Source organism: Takifugu rubripes, unplaced genomic scaffold, assembly GCF_901000725.2.
Source record: "Takifugu rubripes unplaced genomic scaffold, fTakRub1.2, whole genome shotgun sequence".
NCBI lineage: Eukaryota > Metazoa > Chordata > Actinopteri > Tetraodontiformes > Tetraodontidae > Takifugu > Takifugu rubripes.
In genome coordinates, this window is record NW_021821635.1 from 152,461 (window position 1) to 169,901 (window position 17,441).

Consider the following 17,441-nt stretch of genomic DNA (forward strand, 5'->3'; position numbering starts at 1 on the left):
CTCTAGCCCTTGGCCCTAGGACCCAACCCCCTGACCCGAACCCTGGCCCCTAGCCCTTGTCCCCGGACCCTAAACCCACCTTGGCATGGGTACATGTGGGGCATGGACTTGCCATTGCTCTGGCGCACCTTGTCGGCTCTTCTTGCTGTCTCCTTCTGATATGGGACCTGTGGGCAGGTGGGAATTGAACTGGGGACTAACATGCGTCGGCCAGTGCCATGCCTGGGACTCTCGTGAGATCTATCCTGACGATGGTCGGGGTAGTGAGAGTCCTTGAGTGTATACGTCATTCACCTAACCCTAACCCCTAACCCTAACCCTAACCCTAACCAACCCTAACCCTAACCCTAACCTAACCCTAACCCTAACCCTAACCTAACCCTAACCCTAACCCTACCCTAACCCTAACCCTAACCCTAACCTAACCCTAACCCTAACCCTAACCTAACCCTAACCCTAACCCTACCCTAACCCTAACCCTAACCTAACCCTAACCCTAACCCTAACCCAACCCTAACCCTAACCCTAACCCTAACCCCTAACCCTAACCCTAACCCTCAAACCCTCTAACCCTAACCCTCTAACTCTAACCCTAACCCTAACTCTCACCCTAACCCTAACCCCGAACCCTAACAAAAATGCTAACCTTGGACACAACTGAATCATCTAGCCCGTTTGTCTCTTCAGCACTGTGTTGTGTCTGGGAAGAATGGAAAACAAGATCTGGTAACTGAGAGCTCAGAAGTTCCTTCAGGAGACTAAATGTCAAGTTTAAAGTACAGTTTAGACTTTAGAGAGAAGTAGTAATTTTCCTTCACACCTTTTATGTCATAGGTGTCAAACTCTGGCCCGTGGCACGAAGCCATACCAATTGACTTTACATATGCTAATACTACAAATACCAAAATGCTCTGCTGGTGGTGGTAATGCACCAATATGTGGCTTGCCAACCACCAAGAAAGAGGAAGTAGTCATAGTGACCTTATATGCTAATGCTAATTCTGGCACCGCACTACTCCTCTGAAAAATGGTAAAGAAAGGCAGAAAATAAAACCTTTCTGAATAGGTAGGAGGCAGAATATCTGTTTAGATATGTGAAAGACGGTCCTGTCTGTCTTGTATGTGGAACCAATGTGCATTACAAGGAGGACAACAACAGAGGACGCTATAAAACACAACACCAAGACAAGCTAACCCTAACCCTTACAATGGCAAAAGATTACTGTTGAAATTTAATTCAGAAGGATGCAAATAAAAGAAAAGTCATGAATGCCAGTGATGTTTTTTTTTTTATTTGAATTTCAATTTTGCATGTGTGCAATAATAAATTATATATTGTATTGTGTTGAGCTTTGCTGGTTCCATGTTCAGTTGTTGAGCAAAACTAGTTTGGGTCCATCCCAAAAGATTCCATGTTAGAGATGGAGGAAGATTTTTCTCAATAAATATCAATGTTGGCCCGTGACTTTGTCCCAGTTAAAAAATTTTGCCCACTGGCTATTTGAGTTTGACACCTCTGTTTTATGTCATCACACATTGTCAATCAATAAACCCCCCTCCTCCATAAATCAGGAAAGGGGGAGCCTATCCAAGCTACCTTTCAGCAAGAGGTAGGATCAAGTCACCAACTTATTGCAGGGCTAACTAAGATGAACAAATAAGTTAAGACAAATTAAAATATCAAGGCCTGAAACCATTGTTTTGTGACAAAAAATGTTATGCATGTAATTTAAATTTATATTTGATAATCCCTTCCATATAAATAAATGTTTTATTAGAACAATCACTATCACATGACCAGTATTTTCTTTACATGGGCAGAATTCATCTGGATTTACAAAAGACATATCACGTTTGCTTTTCCTTTATTCTTTAATTCCAGGTTCAGTGTCAGTGGGGCTCACTCTACTGTTTCTTTTTCACCACATGGGCACAGTCATATTTTCCTCGGACAACTTTGAGTTTTACTCCAGGCAAGTCCTGGGTCCTCCCACCCTCCACCAGCACTACATTGTGTTCCTGTAGATTATGTCCTTCCCCAGGAATAAATGCCACTGCTTCCTTCCCATTAGAGAGCCGTACACGAGCACACTTCCTGTTTGCAGAGTTGGGCTTCTTAGGCTTCCGAATCATCGTCTTGAGCACCACTGCCTTAAGTTGGGGACAACCAAATGTAGCACTGAGAGACCTAGGAGGTGGTTTGGGCTTCCCTTGACGGTGCATCTGGTTGAGGGTTGCCATTGTTCTGTAGAGAGGGTGGCCCATCCATTCAAAACTGTGCAACGATGCTGTTAATAAATTATGGATAAAACATAAAAAAGATGACTTATTTGGAAACATGGGAACAATTTTAAACAATCCATATACATCACTCTATAGCCATAAATAAATTAGGTTTATACAAATGAATTATGACACCCTCAAATACTTTCAATCGTGTGTGAACTCTTACCGCTTACTTATCTGTGCAAAGCTGCACATATAAATTGCTGAGAGACTCCCCGTGATACAATTCCCCTCTAATGACAATAATAATAACATGAATTCTGATTATTACTTGTACTATTGCTCAGCATCTGTGTCTACTGTATCTTTTCACTAGGAAGATAACAGCTTATTGAAAGCATAATCCAGTCAGCTTTCATAAAATTTGTATTTTTAATCAAAGTAGGATGATACATTGAAAAATGTACATGACATGATATAAGTGTGGATCAACCTTGGAAAAGAGATGTCAGCGCTGGTCTCAGACACAAGAACAAAGGCATCTGAAACAAAATAATAACTCAATAAAGGAAATAACAGCAAAAACAGCACATGGGATCTAGATACCTAAAAGGCTTGTACTGCTGATACGTTTAATATACGGCTTTTACAGTTAATTCCTAGAACAGCTACATTTCTCTTGAGCTAGTAATACATTCATTTCGAATCAGGTAACCTTAGTTATTGGTGTCATTTGGTTAGCAATAGCCTGATTGACACTTAAATCGACCTCTTTATGGACTACATTTGAGTCGTACAAAAAAAATCTATTTAAAAATTCTTCAATACATATAAGATGAAGGTGAACTATGATACATAAAATTGTATCGTATAACGTTGACCAAGACCCATTTCATAAATGCTGCGTGGCATTTCCCTCACTTTAAGCTTAAGAAAGTTATATTAACTGTAAAATAAAAACGAAAATGCTAGCTAATGTTTTGGGATTGGACGCAACATATACAATGGCTAACAGCTAACTTTGTAAACAGCGATTACGAGACGGGGATTGTGAAATAACGTCGCCTGGTGACTCGACGATCGGTAACTACAGTTAAAAAAAAAAGTTGTCAGTTAATTAAGTTAAAGGGTAGAATGTGAGGAGATTTACCGCATCTCAATTGAAGAACGACACAAGGACGACGAACAGTAACACGGGGTTAGGCTAACGCAACTACCGGCCCTTGCTCTGTGCGGAAGTGCTACCTAGTAATTCTTCCCCGAAGTCGGGAAAATAATCTCTGTTGAAATATTTTAATGTGTTTGAGTACTAAACGTCCGTTGATCATTTAACAAAAGGTAGTTGTTACGCTTAAGAGATTTAAAAAAAACAAAATCGCTCTCCGAACATACCTTTGCTCATCGCAGGCAGTTGTACTTGAACCTCGTATTTCCACAGGAACCTCAAACGCACCACGCTTGTCTAAGTGTCGATCTTCGTCAGACTTCCGATGCTGAAATGTGTGTTGAGGGAAGAGGTTTTCCTCTGATGGCATAACGGTCATATTTGTGCAAATGTTGAACAATGTTGAAGATTCAACCACAACTGTAGATTCTGCCAGATTCTCCGGGAGGCGTCGTGCATTCAAAAAGGAGTTCTGAAATGTTTAAGCAATTCTATGCGCAATTAGGGTTATGTTGTGTTAGGGTTAACCCTAACCCTGTTGTTATGTTAGGGTTAACCCTAACCCTGTTGTTATGTTAGGGTTAACCCTAACCCTAACCCTGTTGTTATGTTAGTGTTAACCCTAACGCTAACCCTGTTGTTATGTTAGGGTTAACCCTAACCCTGTTGTTATGTTAGGGTTAACCCTAACCCTAACCCTGTTGTTATGTTAGGGTTAACCCTAACCCTGTTATGTAAGGGTTAACCCTAACCCTGTTGTTATGTTAGGGTTAACCCTAACCCTGTTGTTATGTTGGGGTTAACCCTAACCCTGTTGTTATGTTGGGGTTAACCCTAACCCTGTTGTTATGTTAGGGTTAACCCTAACCCTAAACCCGTCTTCAACTTCCACCTGCTTAACTCTTCACATGAACAGAACATTTGACCAGGGTTGCCCAAGTTTTTGCAGAACAATATATAGAAATACATAAAAACATATAGAATAACTTAACTTCCCTTGACAAACAACCATCACTTTGTTTCACAATATTGATTTTTATTGTGATTTCAGACATGTTTATGTGCATTGATGGATGATGGCTAAGCTGTCATCCATGTTGAACAACACGTCCCCCCCCCACAGGACACCCTGGCAGCACCTTCAGGGAGCGGCTGCTCCACCCTCGCTGGGTGAAGGAGAGGTATCGCAGATCTTTCCTGCCGGCTGCTGTCAGACTGCACAATAAACATAACGCCCGCTAGCACAATCTGAATATTATATATTCTGATATGTATATAGTATTCACCCTCTGTACTATGTACAGGTATCCAGGGGCCGAGTATCCATTTATCTGGATTATTGTAAATATACATCCTCTTTCTATATTCCAAATTCTATTCTATTTTATCTTAATTTCTCTGCGTGCTCTTGATGTTTGTTGCACTGTAAATGTCCCCGTGTGGGACAATAAAGGACCTGAATCTGAATGGATCCTGATGGTGCTTGCTCTATTCTCAAACACAAAATCAAAAAGGGCAACACAGGCAATATTCCAGGAGACTTGTGCCAGTATGACTGACAACTAACGAGTGAATTGGAGCTTCTTTAGAGCCGACGTAGCAGAGTCCAATCATTGTGGCAAATATATCTGGCTGGACCTTACAGGTTCTGTTTTGAGGCCAAACCTTCATGTGCGCCAACAATTGAAAGACCACTGTTCCAGGACACTTAAAGTCAGCACATCTGGGGGAAACACACAAAGAGGCACAGAGTTTTGGTCAATCCTCCTTGAAATGAACAATTTAATGCTACATTAGAAAATCACTTTAACATTGCCCCCAGGCCCCCCCTGCTATGGAACCATCTCCCTGTCCAGGTACGGGAGGCTGACTCCATCGCTACTTTTAAGATCAGACTCAAAACCTACCTCTTTGAAAAAGCTTATTGTTACTAATTCAGTAGTTCCAGTTTCTATCATAGACAGACAAATTATCATACCTAGGGGTCGTCTAATCGTTAGGTCACATCTTAGTTATGCCGTTATAGGCCGAGGCTGCCGGGGTCCGGAAACATGATCACCTGACAGGCCTCTGTCACTCCACTGGGTCATGGTTTCCTCTCCTTTCCTCTCCTCATCAAGCAGACTAGTTATGCTGATTCTTGTGTAGTTTTTCTGCTTCTCCCCCCCCCCCCCCCCCTCTATTTATTTACAGGTATCGCCGCCCTCAGAGCTGCATAATGACCTCCGGCCCCGCTGAAGTGATTGTGCATCATATTTTTTATGTGTGTTTCTGTGCTCTGTGCCTCTCCTCTCCCTCTCCTCTCCTCTTTCCCCTCCTCCTCCTTCTCCTCTCCTCTACCTCCCCTCCACTCTACTTCTCCTCTCCTCTCCTACCTATTCTATCCTCTACCTGTCCTCCCCCTTCTCCTCTCTCTTTACCCAGCCCCCCATCAGCAGGAGGGTCCCCCTACATGAGCCTGGTCCTGCTCAAGGTTTCTTCCTGTTAAAGGGGAGTTTTTCCTTGCCACTGTTGCTTGTCTGGGGTCAGGCCCTGGGATTCTGGAAAGCGCCTTGAAACAATTTTGATTGTATAAGACGCTATATAAATAAAGATTGATTGATTGATTGATTGCAGATCAATTTTCTCATCAATTTCCTCTGTCTCCTCCATCTGCCCTCCGTACTCGTCCTCCTCCTCTGCTTAGTTGTCCAATAGCAGACGGGCTTTGATGGGTTTCTGGCAGGTACAGGATGCTTCATGACACCCCTCATTGGTATTAAGATCCAGGCTTTGACTCGGCAATTCCAGGACTCTCCTCAATTTTCAGCCAGTCTTTGGTGGATTTACTGGCATGTTTTGAGTCTGTTAGGTTCAGGAGTCCAGTTCCACTTCAGCTTTAATTTGTCTTTTTACAGATGTTTCTCGAAGGTCCTCAGATACTGTACTCATCTGTGCAAAGGGCATTTTCACAGAGGTCGTGCTCTTTGTCTTCCTTTCACTGTATAGGGGACCACAGTTGCCACCAGAGTCTCATAAAAACTCCTCGGCAGTGGCCCGCACACATCAAATGATCCTAACCTCCTCAGGCCATCAAGGTGACCTTGAGTGGATGGTGTTGAAAGCACAGGAGTCCAAAAATAGAACCCTTACAGTGTTTTCAAAGTCTTACAGGTGAAAAAGTAACGGCAGAATTAATTAATGAGGTCAGATGGGAGCAAACGCCCAAAGGCTCCCACAGAACTGGAGAACTTTCAAGGCTACACCATTCCAGGAAAATTGATTAAAATAACCAATTTACCCAAATTGAGTGTTACGGTACACTATTTAGAAACACTAACTTACTGATCTATTTTTTGTCATGTAATTATTATATTTTCATTCATCTTAGTTTTGGGGGGACCCTCCAGGTACCTGGGGCCCGACAGGTACCGGTCGCCATCTTTGCAGCAGGTAGATGATGAATTCAACAAGAGTAAAATCTTGTTGAAATCACATTTCCATTGTTTGCATTTTATGTCATTGTTGTGAAAGGGTTACAAAAATGTGCCACATGTAAATACTTCAGTAAAGTTCTGTCTGATGGACAGTCAAAGATGCCACCCATTGATCATGAACACTCATTAACAGAATATCAAAGCACCATCTAATATTAAAATCATTACACACCTGAGGGTGCCGTCAGTCTAGGGGGAGAAGCTCATTTGATCCACCGTGTTGATTTTCAACTGGTTGTCAAGAATCTTGAAGATTTCCTGAATGTTTGGGACATAACCCGACTGAAGCTTTGACCACAGAGGAACATCTGATCATGGAAAAGAAGCACATTTACTTCCCTGACATCAAACCCAAACCAGAGATTCCTGTTAAATCCCAACTCACCATTGAGAGTGACCTCAAAGGCTCCAGTGGACAGAAAATGAGTCTCCATCATGTTACAGAGGAAGTAGGCCATTAGACAGGAGAAGATCTACCAAACAGTAATTGAAACCAATTTAATCGATGGAAATTCAGAGGAGGACATCTTACACACATCATGGGCCTGCACAGCCAGCAACAAGAAACCACTTAAAGGTGGTGGCAAAAGCAGCACAGAATATTATTGGCTTTTATTAAAAATCCTGTCGGACCACTCGCACCCACACCAGGACTCGATTCGCTTAGAGGGCAGCACCGAGAGAAGCCCCGTGTGGAGGACAACGATTTTTACAACTCTTTCAACTTGTGAGTGATCAGACTGGGAATTCTTGACAATAACCTTGAATTGAATTGAATTGAATCAGATTTATTGCCATTGTTCATGTAATACACAGTATTACACAAGCTAGGAATTTGTCTTGGTGTGACGCTGCGACATTCAACATAAAGAAGACAACACTAGAATAAGATAAATAAAATAAGATAAGACATATATACAGTATATACATATATTGTACATATACTTCCTGTTAAATGCAGAACTGATTTTTAACGAATTCCTTTTAAAAATTGGGTTTAGATGTACATTTTCTTTCTAAACACATATCAGTCATATTTTCTGTTCACTAAGGGAACTGGTCCTACATATTCCATGTACAGGTTTGTGTATAGACACAATTAAGAATACTAGTGTTTTTTATTGCCATTATTATAAATGCCACATTAAGACATATACAACATAATTGCTCTAATTAACAATCACAAAGATCAGCATTGATCATTTCATGTATTTCTTCTGCATAAACACTGAATATTAAATAGCTTCAGTCTGCGTGCATTGCAGGAGGAAAGTTTCCAGAACCTGTATTTTTTTAATAATCTTACAGCCAAAATAATTTCTCAATCTGAATTCAATACCCTAGAGAGACAAAGTCAAAATAGAATTGTTAGATTTCAAAACTTTTTAAAAAAATTAAACATTACATGGACATAAGTACTATATTCAGATTTCTGATTATATCCAGGGTTTAGAGGGTTAGGGTTAGAGGGGTTAGGGTTAGAGGGTTAGAGGGGTTAGGGTTAGAGGGTTAGGGTTTAGGGGGTTAGGGTTAGAGGGTTAGGGTTAGATCGTCTTGGTGAGGGTTAGGAATTAGAGGGTTAGGGTTAGGGTTTAGGGGGTTAGGGTTAGAGGGTTAGGGTTAGAGGGTTAGGGTTAGAGGGTTAGGGTTAGATCGTCTTCGTGAGGGTTAGGAATTAGAGGGTTAGGGTTTAGGGGGTTAGGGTTAGAGGGTTAGGGTTAGATCGTCTTGGTTAGGGTTAGGGTTAGAGGGTTAGGGTTAGATCGTCTTGGTTAGGGTTAGAGGGTTAGGGTTGGATCGTCTTGGTTAGGGTTAGAGGGTTAGGGTTAGAGGGTTAGGGTTAGATCGTCTTGGTTAGGGTTAGGGTTAGAGGGTTAGGGTTAGATCGTCTTAGTTAGGGTTAGAGGGTTAGGGTTAGATCGTCTTGGTTAGGGTTAGAGGGTTAGGGTTAGAGGGTTAGGGTTAGAGGGTTAGGGTTAGAGGGTTAGATCGTCTTGGTTAGGGTTAGAGGGTTAGGGTTAGAGGGTTAGGGTTAGGGTTAGGGTTAGATCGTCTTGGTTAGGGTTAGGGTTAGAGGGTTAGGGTTAGAGGGTTAGGGTTAGATCGTCTTGGTTAGGGTTAGAGGGTTAGGGTTAGATCGTCTTAGTTAGGGTTAGGGTTAGAGGGTTAGGGTTAGATCGTCTTGGTGAGGGTTAGGAATTAGAGGGTTAGGGTTAGGGTTTAGGGGGTTAGGGTTAGAGGGTTAGGGTTAGATCGTCTTGGTGAGGGTTAGGAATTAGAGGGTTAGGGTTTAGGGGGTTAGGGTTAGAGGGTTAGGGTTAGAGGGGTTAGGGTTAGATCGTCTTGGTTAGGGTTAGAGGGTTAGGGTTAGAGGGTTAGGGTTAGATCGTCTTGGTTAGGGTTAGAGGGTTAGGGTTAGAGGGTTAGGGTTAGAGGGTTAGGGTTAGATCGTCTTGGTTAGGGTTAGAGGGTTAGGGTTAGATCGTCTTGGTTAGGGTTAGAGGGTTAGGGTTATATGGTTAGGGTTAGCTCGTCTTGGTGATCTTTTCCAGATTCACGCCAAACAAGTGTTTTCACTCTGCAGCATTTGAAGAAACAGAATATTTAGGGTTAGGGTGTTGTTGCTGTTTCTTTTCCTGGTTTCTGTCATTTTTTTTTTGCATTTATTTTCATAAATGTTTTTTTGAAAACTCAGATTCCCTATAACATGTGTGTTAAATTCCTGTTAATTTCAGCTTAATACAACTTTCCTAAACTATTGCCTTGTTACATCTTCTCCAAGGGGCACAGAAAATCAGGAAAATGTTTCCTTGTGATGTAAAAGAAAAGTACCAAAAGCAAGTACTGTTTTTGTAGAGCTACAGATGCTGCTGCCTGATTGACTACCAATCAGCCCATCTGAATCTCTTACCTTGTTCTCCTGACTCCAGATCCAAGCTCTCGGAGTATCGAGGCCAAGAAGGATGAAGGGATTCTGACCACTGATAATAAGGAGGATGAAAAGCATCTTCAGGTAGGAAAACAGGCTGCCCATCAACCTTAACACAAAACAGGTGAAAAGTGAGCTCTCATTGGTAAATAACTTACTGCCAGCACTTCAGGTGATCGGTCAGCTACCATGTTAACAAACACATGATAACTCAACTCACTTGTTGAAGGGAGTCGGAGGGTAATTTTCTCCTTCAATGCGTATGCCCGGATACAGCTGGTTTATTGCCCGCGAGTACTCTTGGAATACTTTGCTGTAGCCTCAGGAGATACTGGAAAACATGATGGGCCAGTTATTAGGGTTAGGGTCAGGGTTAGGGTTGAGGTTAGGGTCAGGGGTGAACAAGTCAATGAACAATGGTAGAGCAAGAATAGGACGCAGACACGACTTTCACTGAGAAACACAATCAAGCCACTATGCAACTGAGACCAATGTGAATGAAATCGTACCATATGGTCCTAATTTACCTGATATAAGTGCTACTACCAACAAACAGCTATTGAAAGGGACTGCAGAGGGATATAAACATGAGAGGAGAGATAGGAGGAGAAAGATAAGTGATGAACAGAAAAGAGAATCGTCTTAATATTTAGACGATTGAAAAATAACGTTCAAATCTATAAGGTATCGTACTGCAGCCAGATTACCATTTTTTATTATGACGCCAGTTAGCATGTAGCTGCGCAGCTAACTCACCAGTACTGGAACTTGAGGACCGGCCCGTTGTACAGAGTTGACTTGGGTTTAGCCTGGCCAGGGTCTCGGTAAAGGCTCGAAGTTGTGACCTGACCTCGCTGGAGACCCGTTCTCACAAGATAAATGTCCCTGGCCGTCAGGGCTGTGAAAAGGAGCAGAGCCGACAGCACACCGATCTGGTTGTACTCCGCCATACTTGTTTATTCAGCGGAAACCGGAAGCATTGTTTATTATTCACCACAGTAAGAGCCGGGGAAAAGCCTTATCTTTAAAATTTTGGAATCGATTTTGTGATTGGTGATGACAAAACATTTTGAATCAGCTGTCATTTAATGTTTTTTTTATTACATTTGATTATAGGGAAATCCTTTCCCTATAATGAGGTCGTGTATAGTGTCGGCCTATACACGACCTCATTATAGGAAGGATTAAAAGGATTAAAAGAAATAATGTTTCAAAGTTGCTCCCAATTTAGTCAGTCTTGATAAATATGTGAAAATAATAAGATGTTAAATTTAGATGTTAAATTAGTTAAATTAGATGTTCTTACAAAAAATTAACCATAAATAAAGCGGTTTCTCGTTGTATTACTTTGAAAGTATATATGCTTGTTTCCGGTTTTGTTCAAAAGCTTGTAGTAGTTTGCCGACTTTTCGCCGTTGTCACTATAGTGGAATTAGATTAATGAGTATAATTCACAAGTTTTATTTGTATAATATAATTTTACTTGGGGAAATTAAAAAAAACCTCGCCATCTTGCGTCACAATTACTCGACGCACAGCAGTAAACACCGTGACGTCATCTTTGGAGGTCTTTGCGGCGTGTGTATGAAGGGATGAAGGTGAAAGGAAAAGAATAAAAATTTAATTGTATCAATTATTTTTCTGTAAACTGTTCCTCACGATCTGTTTAAATTGCATGTCACTTGCACACCGACGTTAAACAGGTATGTTCACTTCTTACGTCAACACATTTTTAAGTAAAATCAATTTGATATGATGATCGTGTAGATGTTCTATTTTGTCATTTAATTAAGTTATTGTTAGTAAAAAAAAATGTAATCATATAAACTACGAGCCAACCACTCTGAAATGAACTGATTAAAAGACCAATTAGACAGAAGACATAACCAGAATTTTACAGACTAAACACTTGGTGTTATGATTATACTGTATATTATATATGACAGCTGGCAGCTGCCTTGTCCCTTAATTTGAAAACTCAATCACGCCGTTTTTAATCCAAGTCTTTTTTTAGGTCAACATGTTCATTATGAAGTTCCTGCAACCCCCACCACGCAGAGTCAGGTGTTCTGTGGTGGCCAGGGCACTTCCCCCTGGTTACACCTGGTCTGCCCCTGCTGCCTGCTGTCCCGGAGTACCTGTAAATTTAGCTTTGGGTGTCAGGACTTTATCAAATATGAGGACCTTCTCAGCAATCAGGACTCCCTTATGTCCCAAGACTCTGTCAGGAAGCAGAGTTTTTTTAAAAGATGGGTCATTGTTGGGATTGAGCGTTGTGTCGAGGGCTCAGTCCATGTCAGGCAACAGCACAAGTGCCGGTTCTGGCTGGTATAACAGTCTGGCAGAATCGGGTCCAGTGCACCTCTGTGAACAGTATCTGATGGGAGTGCAGCAGGTGACTGGGTTTCCATGGTGGTTGAGCATCATCATGTCAACAGTGATGGTCAGGACACTGATCACTCTACCTCTCGCGACCTACCAGGTGGTCATCATTGCCAAGGTCAGTGACAGAGGACACAACTCATTTAGTTTGATGTACAGCGCTGATTAGGCCATAGATAAACTGATCAGGACCACAGCTGTATATTTTCCTCCCCCTCTCTTCTGTTAACCTTCTGCCAAGCTCAAGGTCAGGTATGGATGTCATTGTGTTTTCTCAGGCCTCACCATGGTAACATCACTCTGATTTTAGGTGGAGGCACTACAGGCTGAAATCTCTGAGCTGGCAAAGAGGCTTCGATATGAAGTTTCGTTTCAAGGAAAAGAGAGAGGCTGGACTGAAAGAGAAAAACGGTAAGAAACACATAAGTAAAAGAAATGGAAACCTTACTGATTCCTGAAGAAGAATCTACCTCATTTGCCTCATATTCATAAACTAATTGGAACAATCCGAGCTTCTAACATCTACTGTTAAATATGATCCAATATGGATCCACAGTTTCTTTGGTCCTGCTTCTGATCCAGTTTAGTTTAATTCATTGATCTAAACTTAATTTTAATTCCTGCAGTAATACCGAACAGAGCTAAGAGGCTTGCTCACACTGTGGATTAAAAGTAAGTTTTCAAAAACACGGTGAAGTTTCAAACAGACAGGAAGGGAGCACTCGTTTGAAGTTTGTTTGGAGCCTTTTCTGTCATAGTTGTAAGTCACCTGAGCCAGTTGGGGCTAACCCTAACCCTAACCAGTTGGGGTTAACCCTAACCAGTTGGGGCTAACCCTAACCCTAACCAGTTGGGGCTAACCCTAACCCTAACCCTATAAAATGGCAGAGTGCATCATCTTCCAACACTGAGCTGGAGAAGTTTCAAGGACTGGACTGTAGAATCTTTGCTTTCTCCTTTGAACCACCCAACCAACAGATTTTGGTCTGGACGCGTTCTTCTGGAATGGTGTCCATATTTCTAAAAGGTTTGGGTTCAGTTTACTTCAAGTAAAAGTCAGATTCAGATTCCTTTATTTGTCCCACAATGGGGAAATTTACAGCGCAACAGCAGCAAAAACACGCAGAGAAAAAAATCAAAATAAGAATAGAAAATCTATAAAAAAGAATATACATATATATGTCCAGGGGACATCCCAGGACAGAGCTGGCCCTCCTCACCAGTCTGTCCATCCTCCTGTCCCTGTCCAGGGGACATCCCAGGACAGAGCTGGCCCTCCTCACCAGTCTGTCCATCCTCCTCCTGTCCCTGTCCAGGGGACATCCCAGGACAGAGCTGGCCCTCCTCACCAGTCTGTCCATCCTCCTCCTGTCCCTGTCCGTGATGCTGCTGGACCAGCAGACTATCCCATAATAGATGGCTGATCCCACCACAGAGTCATAGAAAGTCCTCAGGAGGGGTCCCTGCACTCCCAAAGACCTCAGCCTCCTGAGCAGGTGAACACCCAGGTACTTATAGGTCTTCACAACGTCGATGTCCGTTCCCAGGTGTTCACCGGTGCAGGCGGGGGGTTGTTACGCCTGCGGAGATCCACCACCAGCTCCTTGGTTTTGCTAGCGTTGATCTGGAGGTTTTTCCGCAGGCTCCAGTCCACTCAATCACAGGACTGAGTTCTTTGCAGTAGTTCAGGTTGTGAGGAAAAACAATGTTCCACTTCAGTTTTATCTGATTTTAGGTTCCAGTTCCAGAAGCACCTGCGTCATCTGGTGTCGCAGCTCTACATCAGGGACAACTGTCACCCATTCAAGGCAAGCCTGCTAGTTTGGGTTCAGCTGCCTCTGTGGATCAGCCTCTCTCTGGCTTTGCGTAACCTGAGTCTGAATCAACCTGGTAAGCTTGCATTGACTCCTGAGCAGTTGTCTGTGGTTCACAACTAATTATCTGTTGTGCAGCAGGGCAGTGTGGTCTCACAACAGGAGGTGCTCTGTGGTTTCCAGACCTGACCTCCCCCGACTCCACATGGATCTTGCCCTTGTGTCTTGGACTCACCAACCTGCTCATTGTAGAGGTCAGTATGCTTTGTGCAGAGCACTTGTCAATCAACCCCCCCTCCTTTTTTCTGTCAATTTCACAACCTACACGGTCAAAGCAAATGACTCTTCGCATGAGCCACCCTGTTAACCATCCCTAACACCATGTTAACCATCCCTAACACCCTGTTAACCATCCCTAACACCCTGTTAACCCTAACCCCAACACCCTGTTAACCCTAACCCCAATACCTGTTAACCCTAACCCCAACACCCTGTTAACCATCCCTAACACCATGTTAACCATCCCTAACACCCTGTTAACCCTAACCCCAATACCTGTTAACCCTAACCCCAACACCCTGTTAACCATCCCTAACACCCTGTTAACCATCCCTAACACCCTGTTAACCCTAACCCCAATACCTGCTAACCATCCCTAACACCCTGTTAACCATCCCTAACACCCTGTTAACCATCCCTAACACCATGTTAACCATCCCTAACACCCTGTTAACCCTAACCCCAACACCCTGTTAACCCTAACCCCAATACCTGTTAACCCTAACCCCAACACCCTGTTAACCATCCCTAACACCCTGTTAACCATCCCTAACACCCTGTTAACCCTAACCCCAATACCTGTTAACCATCCCTAACACCCTGTTAACCATCCCTAACACCCTGTTAACCCTAACCCCAATACCTGTTAACCATCCCTAACACCCTGTTAACCATCCCTAACACCCTGTTAACCCTAACCCCAATACCTGCTAACCATCCCTAACACCCTGTTAACCCTAACCCCAACACCCTGTTAACCATCCCTAACACCCTGTTAACCCTAACCCCAACACCCTGTTAACCATCCCTAACACCCTGTTAACCATCCCTAACACCCTGTTAACCCTAACCCCAACACCCTGTTCACCATCCCTAACACCCTGTTAACCATCCCTAACACCCTGTTAACCCTAACCCCAACACCCTGTTCACCATCCCTAACACCCTGTTAACCATTCCTAACACCCTGTTAACCCTAACCCCAACACCCTGTTCACCATCCCCAACACCCTGTTAACCCTAACCCCAACACCCTGTTAACCATCCCTAACACCCTGTTAACCCTAACCCCAACACCCTGTTAACCATCCCTAACACCCTGTTAACCAATACTTCTGTTGTTTATGTTCATTCATATTTCTTCTTCTTGTTCAGGTGTTTTCTTTGCAGAAACTCAACCAATCGCGTTTTCAGAGGCTCACCACAAATTTCATCCGGGTTTTCTCAGTGTTGATGATTCCAGTTGCTGCTTCAGTCCCTTCTGTAAGTTAAATATCAAATCACAGTAGTTTCCCCACTGAATTGGATCCTGAAAAACACACAAAGGGCTTAATGGTAATCAGCTTTAGTGTAACGTGTTAAGGGCTTAAGTGTACGTGTACCAGCCTCGGGTTCAGGAGAAGGTGATGAATCAGGTTCTTTGTGAAGTTTCTACTATTCTTGCGAATTCGAAGGTTCCAAACATGGAGCTGCTCAGGTGTTTTACAAAGAATTTAACCCCTACGATTATGACTACGATATCTGACCACACATTGATCAGCTTCCCAACATCATGATGATAATAAAACTTTCTCTCATATATCAGAATATGTAGAAAAATAAAAGTGATCCAAGATGAGAAATATCAATAGTTTTTGGTCAGATTTTGTTATTTACTCTTAAGTTTAATACATCAGATTTAATTATCTTTCAAACATTTTAAGGTTACAGATAATTACAACGTCAGCTCATTTACTACCGAAGCAGGTGCTAATGCTAACGGGGGCCATCAAATTCAGGATTATTTGCATCATTAGTAATCATATTTAGTTTAATATATCAAATTTACATCAGAGCACATACATTTTCCCTGTTGGAAGTAACTTTTGGCAAACAAAATTGTGTTTAAAGGGTTTAAATATTGCTTTGGTTTTAATCACTATTCACATCTGCTATAAAGCTTGATTGACAGCTGGCCTCTGCTCACAAATATATCAAGTAGGTGTTTTAGTAGGAAACTGGTGGCAAATTAATCAGCTTCACATGATGGTTCCAACACTTCTGTGCAGTGAGAAGTTTTTGCTGTTGTCATCTCTGGTTCTCAGAGTCTAACACCAGTTGTCTCTCCTAGTCCATGGCACTATACTGGTTCTCTTCCAGCCTGGTGGGATTCTGTCACAACCTGGTCCTACGCTCTCCTACAGCCCATAAACTACTCAAGTTGCAAGCTCAACGTTCAGATACTCCATACAGAGACCTGCTAACAGCATTTGTCAACAAGTACTGCAAGTAAATGCTCTGATAGCATGTATATACCTTCGATACCATAAAGGCACCACAGGTGTTCACTGCAAATAAAAGACATTTGACATTTGTTGCAATCAGCCCTTTTTGACTGAACTGGGATAACATTTTGACTTTTCCCCCGTTTTCCTGGTTATTATCTGATTATTGCCCCTGAAGCTGTAAATTCATGACATCAGAATAATCTAGTAGTGACCCATCTAGTAGTGATCCATCTAGTAGTGATCCATCTGTGTGTCTAATCATTAAAAAAAATCACTAAATGAAAACATTCAATGTTTTTAGCTGAGCTTTTATTTAATCTCATGGTGAGGAAACATTTGTGATGTTGGATGCAAAAATCTGAAGATTATTTCAGTAGTCAATATTCTGGTCCTTGATCATAAATTACCCTAACCCTAACCCTCACCCTAACCCCTAACCCTAACCCTCACCCTAACCCCTAAGCCTAACCCTCTAACCCTCTAACCCTCTAACCCTAACCCTCTAACCCTCTAACCCTCTAACCCTAACCCTCTAACCCTCTAACCCTCTAACCCTAACCCTCACCCTCACCCTCACCCTCTAACCCTCTAACCCTAACCCTCTAACCCTCTAACCCTCTAACCCTAACCCTCACCCTCACCCTAACCCTAACCCCTAACCCTCACCCTAACCCTAACCCTCTAACCCTAACCCCTAACCCTAACCCTAACCCTCTAACCCTCACCCTAACCCTAACCCTCTAACCCTAACCCTAACCCTCACCCTAACCCTAACCCTAACCCTCTAACCCTAACCCTAACCCTCTAACCCTCACCCTAACCCTAACCCTAACCCTCACCCTAACCCTCTAACCCTAACCCTAACCCTCTAACCCTCACCCTAACCCTAACCCCTAACCCTAA

At 42.6% G+C, this 17,441-nt stretch overlaps 2 protein-coding genes and 1 non-coding gene across 7 annotated transcripts; 1 reads left to right on the forward strand and 2 right to left on the reverse strand.

The window, feature by feature from the left end:
• Positions 1–1,756: 1,756 nt before the first annotated feature.
• On the reverse strand, positions 1,757–3,761 carry LOC101073718 (uncharacterized). Of its 2 annotated transcripts, none has more exons than XR_003887318.1 (3): positions 3,619–3,761; positions 2,720–2,768; positions 1,757–2,288 (listed from the first exon to the last, which is right to left on the reverse strand). It is a non-coding gene; the product is annotated as an uncharacterized protein (transcript). The 2 variants fall into 2 exon arrangements; XR_003887317.1 differs by lacking the exon at positions 3,619–3,761 and adding an exon at positions 3,377–3,413.
• A 1,049-nt stretch (positions 3,762–4,810) lies between these two features.
• LOC115248443 (selenoprotein T2-like) lies at positions 4,811–10,763 on the reverse strand. Its single transcript, XM_029832188.1, has 6 exons — positions 10,553–10,763; positions 10,017–10,127; positions 9,779–9,905; positions 7,253–7,340; positions 7,040–7,175; positions 4,811–5,114 (listed from the first exon to the last, which is right to left on the reverse strand). The coding sequence occupies exons 1-5, from the start codon at positions 10,744–10,746 to the stop codon at positions 7,057–7,059; spliced, it is 639 nt and encodes a 212-aa protein (XP_029688048.1). The 5' UTR covers positions 10,747–10,763; the 3' UTR covers positions 4,811–5,114; positions 7,040–7,056.
• Positions 10,764–11,301: 538 nt separating this feature from the next.
• LOC101073942 (cytochrome c oxidase assembly protein COX18, mitochondrial) lies at positions 11,302–16,623 on the forward strand. 4 transcript variants are annotated; one of them, XM_029832179.1, is made up of 7 exons: positions 11,302–11,394; positions 11,811–12,296; positions 12,489–12,589; positions 13,914–14,068; positions 14,131–14,246; positions 15,427–15,534; positions 16,382–16,623. In XM_029832179.1, exons 1-7 carry the CDS (start codon positions 11,389–11,391, stop codon positions 16,541–16,543), a joined length of 1,134 nt encoding a protein of 377 aa, XP_029688039.1. In that variant the 5' UTR covers positions 11,302–11,388; the 3' UTR covers positions 16,544–16,623. The 4 variants fall into 4 exon arrangements, with proteins under 4 accessions (XP_029688039.1, XP_029688041.1, XP_011618380.2 ...); XM_029832181.1 differs by having other exon boundaries at positions 16,411–16,623; XM_011620078.2 differs by having other exon boundaries at positions 14,134–14,246.
• The last annotated feature ends 818 nt before the right edge of the window (positions 16,624–17,441 follow it).

What these genes read in the sequence shown, in the direction of transcription:
- LOC101073942 (XM_029832179.1), top strand. An exon ending in AGGTGGTCATCATTGCCAAG is followed by an intron (nt 12,297 to 12,488) that starts GTCAGTGACAGA and finishes CTCTGATTTTAG; the next exon opens with GTGGAGGCACTACAGGCTGA. An exon ending in TTGCTGCTTCAGTCCCTTCT is followed by an intron (nt 15,535 to 16,381) that starts GTAAGTTAAATA and finishes TGTCTCTCCTAG; the next exon opens with TCCATGGCACTATACTGGTT.